A 21,695-nucleotide genomic window follows, 5' to 3' on the forward strand; every position below is an offset into this window, starting at 1 on the left:
AGCACAGGGAGCTCAGGGAGCTCAGGGAGCTCAGGGGGCTCAGGGGGCTCAGAGGGCTCTGCACACCCAGCACAGGGAGCTCAGGGGGCTCAGGGGGCTCTGCACACCCAGCTCAGGGGGCTCAGAGGGCACAGGGGCTCTGCACACCCAGCACAGGGGGCTCAGGGGGCACAGGGGGCTCTGCACACCCAGCACAGGGAGCTCAGGGGGCTCAGGGGGCTCTGCACACCCAGCACAGGGGGCTCAGGGGGCTCAGAGGGCACAGGGAGCTCAGGGGGCTCAGGGGGCACAGGGGGCTCTGCACACCCAGCACAGGGAGCTCAGGGGGCACAGGGAGCTCAGGGGGTTCAGAGGGCTCTCCACACCCAGCACAGGGAGCTCGGGGGGCACAGGGGGCTCAGGGGGTTCAGAGGGCTCTCCACACCCAGCACAGGGAGCTCAGGGGGCACAGGGGGCTCTGCACACCCAGCTCAGGGGGCTCAGAGGGCTCTGCACACCCAGCTCAGGGGGCTCAGGGGGCTCAGGGGGCTCTGCACACCCAGCTCAGGGGGCTCAGAGGGCTCTGCACACCCAGCTCAGGGGGCTCAGGGGGCTCAGGGGGCTTTGCACACCCAGCACAGGGAGCTCAGAGGGCTCTGCACACCCAGCACAGGGAGCTCAGAGGTCTCTGCTCTGGGTTCTCTGCTCAGGGGTCTCTGCTCTGGGGGCTCAGGGGTCACCCCAAGCCCTGGGGGCTCCTGCTCTGCTCTGGAAGCTCCTCCTGTGATGTGGGTGAGGTAAAAGCCCCAACAGGTCCTGAGGACTGAGGTCCTTTGACAGAGTTCTGCTGTTTCCTCACTCCCTGCTCTCCCCAGCACAAGGGACAAACCAGGGCAGGTCTGGACTGGGGACAGGGACAGAGGGGAGCCCCAGGTGTCACCGTGCTCCTGATCCCTGCAGGGTGCTGGAGAAGGCTCCAATCTTTGGTACACTGAGGTGCAGGGGTGAGGAGCCCCCCTTGCTCTGCAGGGATGGCTCCCAGCAAAGCTCCTCACTCTGAGCAGGAGCCTCACCCCAGGAGCCAAGGGCAGGCTGGAGCCAGGCCAAGGCTCTGCACAACCTGGAGCCGAGCTCCTGCTGGGGAAAAGATCAGTTAAGTGCTCCCACTACATTAAATAAATTATGGAACAAGGGTTTTCATGAAAGGGATCCCCTAAGTGCCCACAAGTGGGACAGTGCATCCTTGGAGTAGTGCAGGAGCCTGGAAAAGGAACACCACCAGCTTTCACTGGTTACACTTTGCTCTGGCACAGAAAAAACGTTTCATATTGTTAAAGCTTTTCAGGACTTTTGGTTGATTGGGGATTTTAGGGTTCTTTTTTTTTCCCTCTGGTAACTCAACACAGTATTTTTCATGTGTTGAAGGAGCTTGGTTTCATTAAAACTTGTCTAATCCTGCTATTAGTATTCACTTAAAAAACTTAATTTTACTGCATTATGAAGCAATTTTCAATTTTTTATGGGGGAGAAGAGTGGAGGTGTGTGGAACCTTTCCAATTCAAGAGCAGAACACCTTCAATGCTGCCCTATAAAGCAGTATTTTAGTTAATTAACATTTGCTTTTCTTTATCTCATTTCTCAGAGACAACTTATAACCACTCCATGAATGCCCAGCACTTAAAAACTGCTGGTCTTTCATGAGTGAAATAAAGATTACTAGTGCCCAAATCAGCACAGAGGATTTGAGCACCTCAGTCCTCTGACTTGTGGTATTTTCCAAGTGCACAATCACTTGGACATGTTCTGCTGGTACCTGCATGGGGATCTCCAGGTAATCTTAGATATTTGCTAGCAATTTAAACGTTTTCTCAGGTTCCCTGTTTGATTGGACTCCTAAGAAGCTTATTTAGGTTAGGCCCTAACATTTTTAGGAACTCTGAAATGATCACCTGTAATTCAACAACGCTCAGCAGAGGGCTGAGCTCGATTCCAGCTCCCTGTGCACAGCAAGAACGAGGCTCCAGGTAATTCTCCCCAAGGAATCCTCAATTTCCCACTAGGCTGTGTGCTCAAAGAAACGCTGAAGTAAATTCCTGGGCACCAGAAGGACCATCTTTGGTTAAAAGGGTGGTAAAAGTTACCAGCCACAGAGACAGAGGCAGGAGGAAGCTGAATTCCACTGAATTCTCTTCCAGAGGGGTTTTGTTTGGACCCAGCAGCCCCAGAGAGAGAAGCAGGAGCACAGATTTGTTTGGTATGACACAGGCTAACACTGTCAATGCTGGGACAGATCAAACCTTGGAAATCAGCTCTGGATTTTCCAACAGCAGTGGGAGAGCCCATCCCTCAGGCCCTGGAGTGATTGCATTCTGCTGAAACCTGTCTGATTATCCTGACATTCAGCTGGAAACACCTCACCCCCAGCCCCAAATCCACGGGTTCATTATAAAATAACACTATTCACATACTTTTGAATCAATATTTTCTGAACACCTTCAGATGCTGAATACTCAAGAAGAGAAGCATCCCACAGTACAGGAGTGCATGCTCCAAGGCTTCTGCTGGATTCAGGTACTGGAGACGCCTCTGGAGCCCCAGCAGGGAAAACCAGGAGTGCCACAGACAGAGCTGCTCTGGAGGCTGGTGAATGGTTCTGTTCTGAAGAGTGGAGCTCTCCCAGCTCCCACCTGGGGTCAGATGTGTTCCAGCAGTGCAGACACAGGTCAGGCTCCCACTCCTGCAGAGAACACACACCCAGGCAGCGCGGGGCAGAAACGCAGCTCTGCTTGGACAGGTCGGCAGGAGGAACATCAGTCCAGCAAACGAAGGAATCAGGCACGAGAGCAGAGCCCAAGCTCCTTGGCAGAACTTCCCAAAGGACTGGGCCTAGCTGAGTTGGCATTTTGAAGATGCAGCACCACAAGGGGCAGTTGCAACTAGACAAGACAGGGCACGGAAAGCCCGGCAGGAGCTGCGAGCAAGGGAGGTAATTCAGTACTGGAGCTGTGCAAACTGGTGTCTGAGCAGCTCTTCAGCAGAGGGTCTGTGCCTGGCTTCCACAAAGATCTGCTTTAGGAAGTCCCTGCAATGTTCAGATATGTGGGAGGGCAGCTGGGGGTTCGTGGGCTGCGTGGCGATTTTGAAGATCGCTGCCATGGCCTCGTACTCTGCCCAGGGGGGCTTCTCTGTCAGCATCTCCACCACGGTGCAGCCCAGGCTCCTGCAAAGCAAACAGGCAAAAACACAGTGAGAACTCACTCAGTGTCTCAGAGAGCTGCCCAGCACCAAGGTGAGCTCTGGGAATGGCTCCTGGGGGAGCCCAGCAAGCCCCAGCTCAGTCAGAGCTGCCAGCAGAGCAGGGACTGCCTGCAAAGTGCCCATGTTCTCTGCCCCTGGCTCAAACTCTCCTCCCAGGAAACATTTGTGTCACCAGGGCACAAGAGGTGTCCTGAAGGCACCAAGGTGAGCTCTGGGAATGTCTCCTGGGGGAGCCCAGCAAGTCCCAGCTCGGTCAGAGCTGCCAAGAGCTGCCAGCAGAGCAGGGACTGCAAAGTGCCCCATGTCCTCTGCCCCTGGCTCAAACTCTCCTCCCAGGAAACATCTGTGTCACCAGGGCACAAGAGGTGCCCTGAAGGCACCAAGGTGAGCTCTGGGAATGGCTCCTGGGGGAGTTGGTGCCCAGCAAGCCCCAGCTCAGAGCCAGAGCTGCCAAGAGCTGCCAGTAGAGCAGGAACTGCAAAGTGTCCCATGTCCTCTGCCCCTGGCTCAAACTGTCCTCCCAGGAAACATTTGTGTCACCAGGGCACAAGAGGTGCCCTGAAGGCACCATTTGACCTCGCTGGTCCTTCAGGTGCTGCTGCTGTAACTCAAAGGCACTTAGAGAATCCCAGAGGCACAGCATGCCTGGGAAGGAACCATCCTGTTCCAATGCCATGTGCAGGGACACCTTCCACCAGACCAGGGTGCTCAGAGGCTCGACTTGCTGAGTTGCAAGGTAGAAAACAAACATTTTAACACTCAAGGTTCAGCGAATCGTTGACCCCACAAAGCCATTTCAGCAAAATCCCTTTTCAGTCACAGCCTCAAAATGCCCACGTTAGGAAAAAACAACCTAATAATATCTTCTCTTCACAAGAAACCAAGCATCAGTCAAAAAATAATTGAAGTCGTAACAGTTCCGCAGTGGGAAGGCAGTAAGTTAAACCCCTGTGGGACAGATGCATCATCACCTGAAGGAAAAGTTCCCTGTGCAGTTAATGGGGCTCTGCAGGCTGCCTCAGGGCAAGGACGTGGCTCTGGGGCATGGCTGAGCCACCTTTCTGAGGCAGCGTGACTCCAGCACCTTCCCAGGGAAGGTGGCTGCTGCAGCCCTGCACTGACTGGGGCTCATCCAAAAGGGATTAATTGCTTCCTCCAGGCCACAGATTAGTGAATTTTAATATCCAATCCTGTGTTTACATCACATCTGTCCATTAAAAAGGCAAATCTGCCTCCTCTACCTTAAAGCTAAACCTTCTTTTGAGGTGATATGCAAGTAAAAGACACGTTGAGAGGCAGACTTGCATCAGCTGCCAAGACAAGGAAGGAAAGGAATTAAATGCAGTGAATATGCAAGAACTGATTTCTCAACAAGGTTTAAAATCCAACGTGAAAATTTTACAGTTTTCCAGCCATTTCAGACTTACTAGAAGAGAGTACAGAAAATGCAAACCATGTGTGCTGAAGTGCTGGGGGTTTGCTCAAAAGCAAGCAGGGATGTATTATTGTTTAGACTGATTTATACTGTTTAAGCAGATCCGGTTTCTTTAAGATATTCAGCAAACAGCAGGAATGTTTTTCATGTCAAGTCACTCCAGCAATAACAAATAGCTCACATATTCTGCTATTTAGGAAAAAGAAAACTGGAGAGGGGCCTGCAGCAGTGGCACAGAGCCAGGTGGATGGATTTGCTACGTTTCTGAGCCTCTGGGCCATACACATCCACCCTGGGACCAGCGCTGCACTGGAAAATTCTGACCCCCCAAAATAATGATTGGGATTGTAGGAACTGGAGCCTGGCCAATGGGGATGGACCAATGTCAGCACCAAGAGGAAATCCACAACTGCACCAGCCCAGGGGGAAGGGCACGTGCTGCACTCTCCCCCCCAAGCATCCCAACTGGGACAATCTGTAGGATTTAACTCTTTGCAGACAAGACACGTTTCAGCTGTTTCCCCTCACTGCTTGCACAGGAAACAGGCCCTGCTCTACTGTGGAGGCACAACCAGACCTTTTGTCCCTGTCGTTTACTTTAAGTTTATAATCTCACCTTTTTAAGGCCCCCAAAAATTAACATTTTGGCACAGGATCATTTTGCTCTTTTGACAGAGGCTGTTCCTTGGCTATGCCAATAATAGCACAACTACAGTTTCCATTCATGCAGATCATCTCTGATCTGACCTGGATCTTTTCTGTTATTCCAGGTTTGGGCATCTTTCCTTTAAGGCTAAAATTCTATTAATTTCCAGTACACTGTAAGCATAATTCTCATTTCATATCCAAACAAAAACCTCCAGTTGCTCTTCTAAGGGATATCACAGAATCTCCTGGGAAGGGAAGGGACCCACGAGGATCATCACCCCAATTCCTGGCCCTGCAGAGGACACCCCAAGAACTCCACCAAGTGGCTGAGAGCATGAGAAGGATGAAAGCATTGCACCAGCCAGAAAGCCAAAAAAACAGTTATGAGTTTGAGGGAGGAATGAGTGGAAACTGCTCCTGAAAAACTAAAACTGCTCCTGCAAAACTAAAACTGCTCCTGACAAACTGAGGGAGTTGTTGGGTGCTAGCACTGCAAAGCACAGCCTGCAGAAGATCGCGTCTTGAGTTCAAACCCCTCAAACCTTCCTGACAAGATGTGAATTTGGCTGCTGAGGAGGCAGAAGGTGCCTGTGCTGTGTGGCTCCAGGGCAGCAGGGCAGTGACCTGTGGACAGCAAGTGCAAGGCTCACCACACGTCGGCCTTCCTGCCGTAGCCTTCCCCGCTGATCACCTCGGGGCTCATCCAGTACGGCGTGCCGGTGACCGAGCGGATCCCTGTCCCCGACATGCAGATCGTCTGCAGACGCTTGCTGGCCCCAAAGTCCCCCAGCTTCACGTTCCCAGCAGAGTCACGCAGGATGTTGGCACCTGGACAGAGGCACAAAATGAAGACAGCTGTTTTCAGGCAGTCCAGCTGTTGGATCTGCAGCCTGCAGAACGACATCCAACCCCAAACAGCCGAGCTCATGGTATGGCTCCTTCCCCACCGAGCCTCAGGTGACCTGCTAAACATCACTGCTTTAATTCGGGCTGTAGGCAAGCCAATTGCTAATGGCTGTAAATGGGAAAAACTTCAGGGAAAAACACAAGGAAGTGTAGGGGGGGAGGGAAATGAGAGCTGAGTCAGCACCAGCATTGTTACAGTGCCTGTAAACAGCTCAGCCAGTCTAGCAGGGCCCCCAGGCCAAGGACTGAGGGAGAACAGAGCTGTGTAGAGAAGGATTTTATTGGGATGCTGCTTTGGTGAGGGCAAGCATTGCTTTCTGGTCAGCTGGGTAACAGATGTAGCTAATTCAACCACTTTGAACTCCTACAATAAACAAGTCAAACTCCACTTTACTTGGTCAGAGGTCCTGAACACAAAGCACCAGGGAAAAAGCAAACTTTAGAGCTTAGCTTTTATGTGGACACCAACTGAGGTTTAGACACCAAAACCAATTCTTCCTCCAAAGCTGCCATGAAGAACCCCACTGCTGCCATGACCTGGCAGGTGCCCACAGAAACCCTTCTGCTCTCCCAGTGAGTGCCCTTGAGCTGGCAGCCCCTGCTCTCACCCTTGATGTCCCTGTGCACGATCATGTTGCTGTGCAGGTAGGAGACGCCCTCGAGGATCTGCCGCGTGTATTTGCGGGTGACGTTCTCGGTGAGCGCCCCGTACGCCTTCAGCTGGTCCTTCACCGAGCCCTGCCAAAACAACAGGGCACAATCGCCACAGAGGTGACAAAGCATCAATCTCCAGTGCCCACTCAAGCCCTGGGTGTTCTACAGTGAACTCTGGTTCTCCTGGAGCCTTTCTGGGAGGCTCTCTGAGCATCTGCCCTAAGAAGCTTTTTTAACAACAGCAAGGACAGGTTGCATGGCAAAAGTACCTTAAGGAGGTTCTGTCTGCTGGTAAAACTGGCTGTGAAGACAAGCAACAAAACAATTCAGCAGACTGAACTAAAAAGCCTCTCTTTTTGGAGAGCCAGTTTTAGCCTCGCTTGCTGTACCATGATTCTGGTAATTCAGTCACCAGGATTTACATGTTGGCCCAAGTCCTTTGAGGTGCTTTGGTAGAACAAGTTTAGACTGAAGAAAAGAACTGGCTTCAGTGACTGTTACAGAGAATGCATTTCAAGTACAAGACACTTAGGGAAAAAACCACAGAGGTTATCTGGGCATAAATAAAATTGAAGTGGTGGCATTATGAGCCAGCGTGAGAAGCACAGCCCTAAGAGGGTCTGAGGTGGATGACACAGTTAGGGGGATCACAGCATCTAATAAACCAGCTAACAAACCCAGGCACGTCCCTCTCTGCTCCCTGCTGTGCTCTTACCCCTGGCATGTACTCCATGAAGATGGTCAAGGTCTTCTCTGCTCGGTCCCTCAAGCAGCCGTAATACTGCACGATACGGTCGTGCTGGAGATTCTTCAGCAGCTGAATTTCACACTCCAGGGCACTCACTTCCTATGGATGTTGAAGGAGAAAATAAGATTGCAGCCTCAGGAAATGTATAATAGTTTAAGGTTTGGAGTTTCAGTGCCTTCAAAGTATATTTCAGCCTGTTCCTCCTTGGCTCAGACTTACTGTCTGATTTACAACACAGACATAGTAGAACTTCCCAATTTAGGATGTATCTTGGCACCAATATCCCATATAAAATCAGAATAATTAAATCTTCATGGATCAGTTATTCAAGCTCAAAGTGAATTTGTTCAAAATTGGGAAACTGGTATACTGTTAAAACACGAGCAAAGAACCCAAAAGCCATTCCAGCCTCATCCCCTGTGCAGGGAGCTGAGTTTATGCTGTCCCATAATTTCAAGGTGCCCATCCCATCTCCACTGTCTCTCAAACGTTGTCACATCACTCTTCTTGATTAATTTACATCCCACAGCTCAATTTCTTTTTAAGGACATGAAGAATTCAGAAGTAAAAATTGGTAATTAATGCACTTGATACAGGGTGTACCATATAAACCCAGAAGTTGGTTTTGCATGTGCAAGTAGGTTTTTTTTGTTCAAAGGAAAAAAAAAAAAAACAACCCTACTCTTGCTGGGTTTGGTTTCATTCACATCCATGTCTAACCAGGAACACAGGGTAGTCTACTATTCCTCAAGTAACCTGGCAAAAACCCAAAAAGCTGAGAAAGGAGAGCCAAGAATGAAGCCAGAAAATGGATTTTAGTTTCAGGCTGAAGTTAATAACACAGAAAAGTAATTTTTAAACGACTCCTATTCTTCTCCACATGACTTGAAACCTTAGTACAAACTAAATGAGATGCCAGCTTTCAAGGACAGACAGAGAGAGACATTGTACAGGACCCTGCAGGGTTTTAGCTGCTGAGATGAGAATTACCTTGCTTGTCTCGGGGCTCTCAGGATCAAACTGGACCTGCTTGGCCGCCAGCTCCCTGCCCGTGTCCACGTCGTAGCACAGGTACACGCGGCCGAAGGCGCCCTGGCCCAGCAGCTTCCCCCGGCGCCAGTTCATGGGAGCACTGGGGGCTGAGAGACAGCAGCACTCACCCTGTGCCCACAGCACTGCTCACTAACAGAGCTGGGCTTTGCAGGGACCCATCTCCCTCACACTGGCACTGAAGCAGGGATTCTGCAGGTGAATAAACCTGGGCTGCTCTCCCAGAGTAAGGAGTTGGTGGCAGAGTTCTGAACAGAACCCAACCACCTGCTGACTGGTGCCCCATTAATGACACCAGAAAACTCTGCAAATGTGCTTTACAGACAAGTTATTCCATGGGGCTGGTGACATTTCATTCCACCAGCAGGTGGATTCTACAAAATCAGTACCTCAAGAGATGATGGAGCAATTAAAGAGCAGCTTCCAACCCTCTGATCTGTAGTTATCACATGCATCAGATGAAGAGCTGGACTAGCCTTGCTAAATCAATCCCAGGCAGCTGGGAATGACTTCAGCTTCTGGGACAACTTGAAGGACATTATTCTGAGGTTCTCTGCTGAGCTAGCTTGGGGTTACCTCTGTGGGAAGAATTTCACTGCAAGGCTCTCTCTAACCCACAGCCCAGGGGTTATTTTCAGCCCCAGGACCCCACACTCGGTGGCAGTGTCCCCTGTCCCCAGCTCACAGCCCACACTCCACACTCAGTGGCAGTGTCCCCTGCCCACAGCCCAGGGGTCATTTCCAGCCCAGCAGCCCACAGTGTCCCCTGTCCCCTGCTCACACTCGGTGGCAGTGTCCCCTGTCCCCTGTCCCCAGCTCACACTCGGTGGCAGTGTCCCCTGTCCCCAGCTCACACTTGGTGGCAGTGTCCCCTGTCCCCAGCCCACACTCGGTGGCAGTGTCCCCTGTCCCCAGCCCTGTCCCCTGTCCCCAGCTCACACTCGGTGGCAGTGTCCCCTGTCCCCAGCCCACCCTCGGTGGCAGTGTCCCCTGTCCCCAGCTCACACTCAGTGGCAGTGTCCCCTGTCCCCTGCCCACACTCGGTGGCAGTGTCCCCTGTCCCCTGCCCAGAGCCCACACTCGGTGGCAGTGTCCCCTGTCTCCTGTCCCCAGCTCACACTTGGTGGCAGTGTCCCCTGTCCCCAGCTCATACTCGGTGGCAGTGTCCCCTGTCCCCAGCTCACACTTGGTGGTAGTGTCCCCTGTCCCCTGTCCCCAGCTCACACTCGGTGGCAGTGTCCCCTGTCTCCAGCTCACACTCGGTGGCAGTGTCCCCTGCCCAGAGCTCACACTCGGTGGCAGTGTCCCCTGTCCCCTGTCCTGTCCCCTGTCCCCAGCTCACACTTGGTGGCAGTGTCCCCTGTCCCCTGTCCCCTGCTCACACTCGGTGGCAGTGTCCCCTGCCCATAGCCCACCCTCAGTGGCAGTGTCCCCTGTCCCCAGCTCACACTCGGTGGCAGTGTCCCCTGCCCACAGCCCACACTCGGTGGCAGTGTCCCCTGTCCCCTGCCCTGTCCCCTGTCCCCAGCTCACACTTGGTGGCAATGTTCCTCTCCTGCACGCCCAGCGCGTTCTCGCTGTCGGCGCTGCGCAGGCGGCCCCGCGGCTCCAGGTACTGCAGGGCCAGCCCCAGGTTCTCCCCGTTGGTGCTCAGGGATCGGCTCGAAGGCACCAGGGTGAACAGATTGCCTTGGTGACGTCGGATCCGGGGAAACGTCCTCCGGCCTGGGGAAAGGAAGGCTTTAAATAAATGCTCCGAGGGGAAGGTAAGGCTGGGGGCTGAGCAGCAGGGAGAAGGGACAGGGATCCCATGTGCTGCTCTGTTCCCATGGAGCAGAATCTGCTGCCAAACAGACGAGATGCACAAATTTAACAGCTCGGGGCTGGTGCTGTCTGAGCTCAGAACAGCTCTGGATCATTCCCAAAGCAGAAGGCAGAGAACACTTTGTAATGCCCTCAGTGCTGTGAGATCTAAACTTACCTTCCAAAGGAAAAATCTGCTTTACAGGCTCTGAGCACAAGCTCTGAGTTTTGTTAACTACACACAAAATGACTTTCTAGATAATGTGCCTGGACTTGCAGATAAAAACCATAAACAAAGATTGTGCCAACTTGCACCTCATGAAATTCTGAGAGATTAATTTGCATAAAGCCATCTGATGAGCAGAGATGTAATTCTTTAAGTCCCTGCTATATTTAAAAGATCCAGAAGCAAGTCTGCAATGCAAACTAGCAAGTATAATGAATCTCTGTGGTAGGAAACTACTTGTATAGGGTGAAGTCCAACAACTAAGTCCACAATCCCCCTACTCAGCCTGGGTTACCCCAGAAAGGACAAAGTAAACAAAGAATTCTGAAGCAAACAAAGAATTACAAACAACAACCACTGGTTTCCATGAAAATGTGGCACCATGCACAGCAGCACTAACTGCAAGGAGGGCACTCCAGGCTCTCCAAACAGGAGTTACACTGCAGCAGAGCTGCCACTGCCTCTCCCGTTTTCTCCAGCCTGGAATGGGAGGTTGAGACCAACTCACCGTCGCTGTAGTCCTTGTGCTGCATGGAGACGTTGTAGCGCCGGGGGTAGGTCCCACCCTTGCCTGCTTTGTCGTAGATCTGATTCTCACGGTCTGGCAAGCAAAGACAAGAGTGAGGCTCCTTCAAAAAATGCAACTTCTAATGACAGAATTTTCCTGTAACAGCAGGTTTTTAGGAAGAGGCAATAAATAACTTCATAGCTTTTCCATCAACACCTCCCCAGTTATTCTATTTATACAATCCCAGCAAGCAGCCAAGGGCAGAAAGGTCTGGAGCAAAGACACACCTGAGAACTCCTGTCTGTTGTCAGGAAAGCTCTGCGCCCTCGACATCCGCGACTTCCGAAAAGAAGGACTAGCAGAGAAAGGAGGCAAGAAACAGTTTTACTGTTATTTGGGATATTTTTTGTTGTTTTATTTTTTAAATGAACAAGTAGAGCCTTGTCTAAAAGAGGTTTAAATACTCTGCAGCCAGATGTTGTCAGAGGGGCAGCTCCACACAGGCTGCTTGCCTCAGAACTTTGTATTTGTAACACACAGCTACTGAAGCACCAGTTTGTTGGTCTGTGGTTGTGCCAGAAAATAACACAGCCTTAAGACATACTTAGTGCTCTTTAGGAAATACAGTGGGATATAGGTAGGAATTGAGTTCATGTTTCCCTCCAAGAAACCAGGGTTTTATGTAAGTACAACTGGCATTTCCATCTGAGTACACACATTCTCACCAGTCTGTACATTTGTACCTGGCTGCTCACCTGTCCAAGGACTGGCAGCTTCCTGACACCGAGTTTTCAGCACTGCTTAGAGGGTCCAACATCTGCAACACAGAAGAAACCACACAGCAACATCAGTGCAGCCCAGGGCCCAGGAAAGGCTGTGTCAGAGGAGTAGAGCCCACAGCTGCTTGCCTGCAGGATGTCCAGCTGAAGAAGGGAGTCTAAGCCTATTTTAAATATACAATTTTCCTTTATCTCCCACAGAAATCAGGCATCCTTTTACTTAATATAAAATCTGAGGCACTGCTTAAGTTGTTGAAGGACTCTGCTGTGAAAAATGCAAGCTTTGGAAGCCTTGTGCTCTGTTCTGATCTCAACTGGCTCCAGAACAGGCTGCTGGTGCTGCTGCCTCCACCTGCAACTTGCCCTTTGGCCTCACTTCCCACTTTTTTGAATGGAGAGCAGAGTTTCAAAAGCAAAAGGGTCACACAAACTTGGTAATAGGAAACCTTGTCACATGTGTGACTGCACCAAAACTGCTCAGTCAGAGGTGCAGGGGCAATGCCCAGAATGGGGAACTGCTTCTGGCAGCCCAACAAAGGCTTTGAACTTACACAGTTACCATTTGAAGCAGTTCAAATGCACAAAGCAGCACTTTTAGAATACGGTTTGGGTTGGAAAGGACTTTAAGGGTCATCCAATTCCCCTTCCTGCCATGGGCAGGGACACCTTCCACCAGCTCAGGTTGCTCCAAGGTTGCTCTTGGACCCTTCCAGGGATGGAGTAGCCCCAGCTCTGTGCTGAGCACTGAGAGGAGCTGCTGCAGGCAGGGGCAGTGAGCACAGGGAGGAGAAGGCTGCTGGCACACTCACGCACTGCTCGCTGGTCTCGGGGATGAACTCTCCCTCGCTGTGGATGCTGGTGTAGGAGCCCTGGCGCGCGATGCGCTGCTGCCGCTCGGGGACGTAGCCGGGCGGGGGCGAGCTGCGGCCCGTGCTCTGCGAGCCTGCAACAGGGACAGGGACACGCTGGCTCTGCTGCTGGCCACGGCTCTGACACTGCTGATAGCCACAGCACTGGCACAGCTCACACACTGACACTGCTGCTGGCCACAGCTCACACACTGACACTGCTGCTGGCCAGAGCACTGACACAGCTCACACACTGGCACTGCTGCTGGCCAGAGCACTGACACAGCTGCTGGCCACAGCTCTGACACTGCTGATAGCCACAGCACTGGCACTGCTGCTGGCCACAGCACTGGCACAGCTGATAGCCACAGCACTGGCACAGCTCACACACTGGCACTGCTGCTGGCCACAGCTCTGACACTGCTGATAGCCACAGCACTGGCACAGCTCACACACTGGCACTGCTGCTGGCCACAGCTCGGACACTGCTGATAGCCACAGCACTGGCACAGCTCACACACTGACACTGCTGCTGGCCAGAGCACTGACACAGCTCACACACTGACACTGCTGCTGGCCACAGCTCTGACACTGCTGATAGTCACAGCACTGGCACAGCTCACACACTGACACTGCTGCTGGCCACAGCTCACAGCTCTGACACAGCTGATAGCCACAGCACTGGCACTGCTACTGGCCAGAGCTCACACACTGGCACTGCTGCTGGCCACAGCACTGACACTGCTGCCAGCCAGAGCTCACACACTGACACTGCTGCTGGCCAGAGCACTGACACAGCTGCTGGCCAGAGCTCACACACTGGCACTGCTGCTGGCCACAGCACTGACACTGCTGCCAGCCAGAGCTCACACACTGACACTGCTGCTGGCCAGAGCACTGACACAGCTGCTGGCCAGAGCTCACACACTGGCACTGCTGCTGGCCAGAGCACTGACACTGCTGCTGGCCAGAGCTCATAGCACTGACACTGCTGCTGGCCAGAGCACTGACACAGCTGATAGCCACAGCACTGACACTGCTGATAGCCACAGCTCACACACTGGCACTGCTGATAGCCACAGCACTGGCATAGCTCACACACTGGCACTGCTGCTGGCCACAGCTCTGACACTGCTGATAGCCAAAGCTCTGGCACTGCTGCTGGCCACAGCTCACAGCACTGACACAGCTGATAGCCACAGCTCTGACACTGCTGCTGGCCACAGCACTGGCATAGCTCACACACTGGCACTGCTGCTGGCCATAGCTCACAGCCCTGACACAGCTGATAGCCACAGCACTGGCACAGCTCACACACTGGCACTGCTGCTGGTCACAGCACTGACACTGCTGCTGGCCCACACTGCCTCCCCCAGCCACCCCAAACCTGCCCCAGCACCGCGGTGCCATCACCGCAGCAGTGCCAGAGTGAGCCCCGCACACACACGGACCAGGAAAACCAAACTGTCTGATGTGCACCTCTGCTGATGTTTTACATGTTACCAGATTATTGCTGGAGCTCCTCACAAAGCAGTCACCTACTTCTATCCTCTTCTGCTCAACCCTCTGAGCATAATCCCAGTTTAATCATCTGTTAGTGGCACTACCTAAAGAGTTTCTCTTGTGCTACCTAGTGTGACAAACTTCACCCTTAGGGTTTATTTTTTCCTTGCAGATCTCAAAGAAGATGAAACTTTAGACATAGGAAGACAAAACCACCCTTTTAGCAGTGCCCTCTCCACCTGCAGCTGCCACCAGCGCCCACTGTGAGCTCCAAGATCTGCTGTGGTCCAGCCAATCTGCTCGAGGTCACACATGCAGCCAGAGGCAGCAGGTGAAGATCAGCTCCCAAGCTGTGCTCCTTATAACACTGCCTTTAATTAACTGTGTGTATTCAGGTGCTAGGAAAGATGGGTAAAGATCAGCAAATATTCTCCCAAGAAAAATATTTTCCATAGAAGTTGTAATAAAGAGCATAGGCAAAGAGCTGGGAGAAGGGAGCACACACGTTCCAGGGGGCTGAAATGCAGAGCACACACCTTTCAGGGGGCTGCAGAAGGAAAACAAACAATGCTGGCACAGCTTAGAGTGCAAGGGGGGTGAACTACACAAAAAAAAGGGATTAGTAAAATCACAGGATCATTAAGATTGGAGAAGACCTGCAAGACCACGAAGCCAAGACTGTCAAGTCCAGAACTGCCCAGAGGCAGCAGGTGATTTCCTGAGCAGCTCCCAGGGCTCACGTGCCTGTGGAGCAGCCTGGAGGGTGGGACAGGGTGTGCTGAGCTCCCCCAGCCCAGCAGCACTTTCACTCCTGGGCCTGGCACCAGCCCAGCTGCTGCTGGGGAAAGGCCCCATCCCTGGCAGGAAAGGGAAGTCGGCACTAAATCCATGTATATCAAAGGAAGTGAGTGGAAAAAACACAAGCCCTGCCAGAATGCTTAGCAACTTTTTTTTTTTTTGTTTCTTTTAAATAAAAGTTATCTTTACTTCCAAAGCTCTGAACTGGTGACAACAGGCTCGAGGCCATTTGGAGCTCAGGAACCACTCAGGTCCCTCTCCTGCTTGCAAAAAGCTTTAGTTGAACACTGCTTTGGACTTTATTGCAGGACATGGTACGAGCTGGACAGCCTGAAACACCAGGAAACAGAGCACATTCCTTTGCCAAACCAAGGACAGGAAAAGAGAAGGAAGAAGAAATCGATGCAAGACCGAGCTATTGCCAAATTACAGCAGACCTCTGACAGAACTGGAACTCCTCTGGACCTCTTCTAATGTAGCAGTCTGGTACTCTGACATGTTCAGAAAATAAAATCAATGGTTTCTTGACTGATGAATGACAAGCAATTCAGAAAGCATCCACAAGCTGGGATGAGAGGAAAGAGTGTGTAACTGGGATATAGAAGGGGCCCCTTATTACTGCACAGTTTACCCATGACAGACACTTGCTAGAGTCTGTTGGCTTTGGCACCATTATCTGGATACCTCAGAATGTCAGTAAAGAGAAGTATATATAGATAGATTTTAAATAAAATAATTTTGGCATTCAATTTGTCTGTTACAGAAGAAACATGGTGTTCAGACATGCATGGATACCACTTCTCAGGACCAAGGAATGCTGCTCTTTTTATGCATATTAACTTCAAACCAGGAGGATGGGAAAAGGCTTTTTGTTCCCATTTCAGTCACGTACTTCACAAGCTTTCAGTACTTCTTTGTTTTTTTGCAAACTGTCCAGAAGCGGATCAGCAAACTCTTCAGAGGATCCAAGCAGGTTTGTTAGACAAGTCCCATACTGAGAACTACTGCTCCAGTTCACCAGTCCTTCCCCCTGAGCTCATTCTCCCAGGTACCTCTGGTCAGAACAGAGCAGATCCAGCTCTGGTTTGGACCCCCCAGAATGGAGACTGTTGTGGTTTAAGCTGATTTATTATTTGGTACTTTGCACTGCAAGTACTGATCTAAAATAATGTAATAATTCTGCCTCAAGTTCAAAGAGTTAATGAAACTCCTTTTCTACAGTGGAGAACTTGCAAACAAAACAACTCTGACATTCCCAGCTCCTGGTACTGCCCTTTGTGACTTGCATACCTGTCGTCAGGCATTAGCTCTGACAAGCCCCAAAATAGCTGGGGTAACAAACAGAGCCATCCTCTGCTTCTGTTTCCAGCAAAAACACTACCTTCCCTCATTTCTGAAACAGAGAGTTTACACAGAGCAGCATTTCACACTCTCACCTTCCTCCTGCACTCTCACTGCTCACTGAGCTTCACACCCAGCAGTCAAATCCTAAACCACGCACTTTTTTGGGGTTTTTTGGGCCCATAAATCCTTGACGGTGTTTTACATGTTTTAGTTTTTCATATAAAATTTAACAGCTTTGAGCATTGTTCAAGAACAGATTTGAATTGTGCTGCACAGTTACATAGAAGGTTGTAACACAGAAATTGGGAGAAATCAGACAGATCTGCCAGAGATGGAAGTCATAAAAACTGCAGAAGTCTTACATAAACCTTTTCCCTAAACAGGAATTCACTGAGCTAACATAGACCCAAAGAAAGGAGACAAAGGTACATACTACTCTGATTTTTAAAATTATCTTTTGTGCATCTCTGATTTTGTCTTGTGCTCCACTCACCTGATAATTCCAAGAGTGAAAGTTTAGGCAACTCAGTTAGCAGGACACTAGCTGGATATGCAATAATAATTCCTAGTAAAATGCCTGATTACAGGAGTCAGGACAGATTCCAAAGCCCAACATAAAAAAAATTAAATCTAGGTTTCATGAACTGAAATGGCCAATCTAAATAAAAAGCTTAATAGACTCACATCAGCTTTCCAAATTTCTAACCACAATGGCTCTGGCTTTAGGACATCCCCTTTAGCAGCTCCTCAGCTGTTCCACAACTTAGCAAGGAACTTTGAAACCTACTGCAAACACATTAAGAGCTTCTGAACATGAACTGCCTTGTCCCAGAATAACCTTTCAATTTCCCATGGCTCTCCTGAAGGCTGTACCATAAACACCAGTGTCCAAAAGATACACTTCAACAAACAAAACCATGGAGAAGTGGTAAAAATACTCACTGACAGACAGATGCCTACTTCTGGGTTCTGGCTGCTGGTAGGGCGTGCTCACATCCCCCACAGATTGGGAAGTTTTAATCCTGACCTGCTTGGGCAGTCCAGAATGGGGTGAAGAACTGGTCTGTTGGGTAAAATGAAAAGAATAAAACAAAATAAAGTGAGATGAAGGAGTTCAAGTAGTCTGGTCACAGTTTCAAAAATATTATGCTTAGTACCAAGAAAGTGCTGAGCAACAGTTCTAGAGCCTGAAATCTTATTAATTCAGAAAACACAAACAAAAAGGCAGCAGAAGAACCAGGCTGACAATTATGGTGTAAAACAGGAGTCAGAGAACCAGAACAAGTGCAGCTCAAGTGCAAGTACCTGTGAAACAGGAGGGGCTCCTGTCACCCCCTGAGACCAGAACACAGAAGCACCCACAATTTCCATCAGCCACCTAGGCCAGCAGAGATAAATTCTGAATCCTGCACTGTTTCAGAAGCAACCTGACTCCCCACAGCCTTTAAAAAGTAAATTCATAATTCAGAATAAGTAAAAATAAATTCTGGAGAGTTTAATAGCACCAACAGTCTGGAGATGCCAAGATTAATTTATTCATCCTTCCCTGAACTTACACAGATTTTATCTAATTAAAAATAATTTTTCCATAGAGCCCTCATCTCATTCATAGCAAGAAAAGGAATGAGACAAGTGAAACCTGCCCCAAGCCAATGAGATCCTATGCTAAAGCAGGGGCTCAGTACCTACACAGTTCCAATTTTAATCTTGACCCAACACACCTAGTTGTACAAGAAGGTGTAACATTCCCTTCCTCTTGAGTTTCACAATTTATCTTATTTGAGAAGAACATAACCAAAGATGCCTGAGGGAAATAAATTCTGACTTCTGAAAATTATTTGAGAGGTAAACAGGGTGTGACAACTCAAACAGTTTAATTCAATATTAAAGTACTGAATGGTTGCTCATTTAGTGAGTACATACACTTGAAAGGAGTAAGGAGAGAGCCTGATTTAAGTCACATAAACTTCACCAGGGGCAGCTTAATGGGAGTTGGATAAAGGGTGCAGAGGTCACCCTGCTGATGGGACAGTCTGGCCTTGGCACTACAGGTGCTCCAACCTCACCAGCTCTCCCCACTAGTTCTAAACAAAGAAAAGACTGGCAACAGGGGTGAACTGACTGAGAAAAGAAATGAGTCACAAAAAGAGGCATAAGAAAATCAATCTGAGTGCTGCTCACAGACACAGACTCCTGGTCCAAGGGACCGAGCTACTGCTGTAAAGTTAATTTGCTTTCTGTAGATATTTGTGCCAAAGTCACCTTTCCATCCCCAGAAAAAGAAAAGAGCACAACCAAAACAAAATCTGCATCCTGTACTTCAGGAAAAATAATGCTTCCCACTCCCTCAGTGGGGTGAGATCATGCAGCCAAGAACCTGCTCCAGGCTTGTGGGCTCATCCCACGGAGGGCTCAGAGCAGCTCAGAGCAGCACAGGAAGCTCGAGGAGAGGGGGGAAACAGTGGCACTTACTGAAGGCTTTGCTGTTTGTTTCTGCTTTGAGTAAAAGAGGAAAAAACAGCTCATAAAAGGACATCAGCAGTGGCTGCTGGCTGGCCAGATTCACCAAGTGAGATTTACCAAGGTTTACTGCTCATGCAAAGCTGGGTGGAATCACCTGAGCCTGGCTGAGCCTGAAGGCACCGACATGAAAAGGGAAAGGGATTGTCTGTGTGCACCAAAAGCTGGGGCCACCTTCCACAGCATGGTTCCTGACAACACAGAACTTTGGTCTGACTCCACCAGGTCAGACCACAGACCTGCTTGCCAAGTACTGTGCACAGAAGAGGCAGCAGGAACTGCTCAGGGAAAGGGCACAGGACAAGGAACAGCATCATCCCCTCCTACACCTTCCCAGTCACTGGGGAAAGGGCTGTGGGCACTCTGAAGTTCTCTGGATTACAAAATAGTGAGAAGCACATTTGAGTTATCATGATGGTCTCAAGAATTACAGGTGTGATTATTTCAAGAGTTGAGCTCCCAGCCTGCAGAACTTGAACAGGGATTAACATTCCAGACTGACAAGCTACTACCAACAGAGCACCTTTTTGTGTCACACTCTTCAGGAGAATGTGGTAATTTGCAAATCAAATATCTAAGCTATTGAGGTCTTTGGTTTGAAAAGCTGCATGACCTTAATTCTAAAGAAAAAAAAATAAATAGAGATATTGGTTGAGTGAACTGTGTTTTCCAGTCATGGATCAGAAATAAGGGAAAATTCTGATTCTTTCTGCCTTCTCCAGGTTGGAGTTCATTCATTGTCCAAAATGTTACCTACATGGTTCCTGTCCTGGGACAGCAACAGGATCCTCAGGCTTTTCACATTGGAGCTCCGGTCCAGGAGATCCACGGCTTTATCCAGGTCATCTTGGTTTTTCAAAGGAATAGAGAGCTGCAAAATAAAGAGCAGGGAAAAAGGCATTAGAAAAGACAGAAAAGAATAAGTCTACTTCTACAACAGGTATTTAAAGAAATATTAGAAAAATACCAGACTATAAAACAGGATTCTGATGGCTCAGTTATTCTACAAATTTTCATTCCAATACTGTCTTACTGTCCTTTTTAATGAGGTTTTCCTCCCATGTCACAGAAATGGCTGACCCTAATGAAGTATCACAAAAGTATTAATTGCTACCTGGAATTGCTGTGTCAGCCCCTGACCCTCTGATGAGAAAATGGTCTCAGAATACTCATGAATCCAGAACTTGGGTTTCAGGTAGACAGAGAGCAACACCAGAACAAGAGAACAAGATGCTGCTGATTGTACAACACACATCAGTGAGATGCTTCATCCGGATCAGCACTTTCGCCTTTGGGTCAGGGATTCAACAATGGTTTGCATTAAAGTTAGACCTGCAAATTCAGTTTCTGGGTAGTTTGTGATGGGGAGAGGAGGTGTCATGCAGAGAGGAGAGCCCAGTACCTCGTTGTTCATGTAGTGCAGGTCCAGGGGCTGCCCAAAGGCTGTTTTCACTTTCTGCTGCACGTCTTCGTAGCGCACGGGACGCACGAACGGGATAATCCTGGCAGGAGAGAGAGTCCCTCGTCTGCTCAGAGAACACTTGATAATGCAATCAAATCACACGGCTCAAACATTAAAAACACACCCGAATGGTCTCCTTCCCTCCTCAACAAGTAGTGAACCTTTCAAATTTAAATTTATATGCACTGTTTCAATAAGGAATTATTGATCTCTGGCCCATTTTCACACAGTTTGTCAAAATGCAATATTCAGCTGGAGATTTCAAATACAATCCCTTTATCCCTGGGCAGAAAAGTATCCTTTTTTAAATAAATGTCTTTCACATAACAGGATACAAATGCCCTGTGCACCTTGGCTTAAAAATTACCACCTGCTTTGGCACAGATGAGACACTGCCACAAAGAGCTGGATTGTGAGCACCAATTAACAAACCTGTCACGAGGCAGAAATAACAGGATACAACAAGGTCTCCCCTGAGCCTCCTCCAGGCCAAACAATCCAAGTTACTCTTCACACTTGAACTATTATAATACCTGCTTATACTTTTTGTCCTCAATTGGAAGATCAGTGTTCTTCCTGATGCATTTTTTGATAGTTAACTTTTAGGAAAAAAATTGGTTCTAACCAAAGAACTTTCAGGGTTTTTGTATCTATCTTCCTCCTGTTTCTTTTGCTACATCAGCATACCAGAAATGATCAAGGGACTGTTTGGGCTTCCAAGTTACTGAGTGGACCATGAAGACCTGTTCTTGCTCAAAAAGGCAACTCAGTGAGACCCTGAATTATCCCCGAATTATGAGTTTGTGGGGAAAGGGAGGGAGAGGGATTTTCTGTAGAGGCCACAGACAGAAGCTGTGGCTGTCCCTGGATCCCTGGCAGTGCCCAAGGCCAGGCTGGACACTGGGCTTGGAGCACCTGGGGCAGTGGGAGGTGTCCCTGTCCAAGGCAGGGGCGGCTCTGGGTGGGATTTGGGGTCCCCCCCAACCCAAACCCTCCTGGGACTCTGATGTGATGAACCTGTGCTTTGTTTCCCAGCCATCCATCCACTCAGACCATCAGCCCTGGTACCCCTTCCTGAGATGCAGTTTTTGTCTGAAACACCCCTTGTGTTAGCTGGCTTCCCCAGCTCCTTCCCATGAAGGGTTATCTTGCTACCAGACCTACAACATTCAGCTATTTGGAAATAATTGTCCTTGTTAAAAAGCAGCCCACAATCACATTTTCTA

The 21,695-nt window shown here is 49.7% G+C and overlaps 1 protein-coding gene across 2 annotated transcripts in view; it reads right to left on the minus strand.

Annotated features, from left to right (window-relative positions):
- Positions 1 to 1,401: 1,401 nt before the first annotated feature.
- Positions 1,402 to 21,695, minus strand: part of MAP3K3 (mitogen-activated protein kinase kinase kinase 3) — a 32,985-nt gene continuing 12,691 nt past the window's right edge. Inside the window, exons 5-17 of one of the 2 annotated variants that reach the window (XM_033078996.1) lie at positions 20,410 to 20,509; positions 19,765 to 19,878; positions 17,430 to 17,550; positions 12,804 to 12,937; positions 11,971 to 12,032; positions 11,503 to 11,570; positions 11,216 to 11,308; positions 10,212 to 10,403; positions 8,619 to 8,767; positions 7,596 to 7,727; positions 6,835 to 6,964; positions 5,971 to 6,148; positions 1,402 to 3,199 (exon numbers count right to left, since the gene is read on the minus strand). In XM_033078996.1, coding sequence (XP_032934887.1) covers positions 2,971 to 3,199; positions 5,971 to 6,148; positions 6,835 to 6,964; positions 7,596 to 7,727; positions 8,619 to 8,767; positions 10,212 to 10,403; positions 11,216 to 11,308; positions 11,503 to 11,570; positions 11,971 to 12,032; positions 12,804 to 12,937; positions 17,430 to 17,550; positions 19,765 to 19,878; positions 20,410 to 20,509 — 1,702 coding nt within the window. In that variant the 3' untranslated portion in view covers positions 1,402 to 2,970. The remainder of the gene's footprint in view (positions 3,200 to 5,970; positions 6,149 to 6,834; positions 6,965 to 7,595; positions 7,728 to 8,618; positions 8,768 to 10,211; positions 10,404 to 11,215; positions 11,309 to 11,502; positions 11,571 to 11,970; positions 12,033 to 12,803; positions 12,938 to 17,429; positions 17,551 to 19,764; positions 19,879 to 20,409; positions 20,510 to 21,695) is intronic. The other variant, XM_033078997.2, reaches the window with a different exon arrangement.

Source organism: Catharus ustulatus, chromosome 23 (assembly GCF_009819885.2).
Source record: "Catharus ustulatus isolate bCatUst1 chromosome 23, bCatUst1.pri.v2, whole genome shotgun sequence".
NCBI classification, from domain to species: domain Eukaryota; kingdom Metazoa; phylum Chordata; class Aves; order Passeriformes; family Turdidae; genus Catharus; species Catharus ustulatus.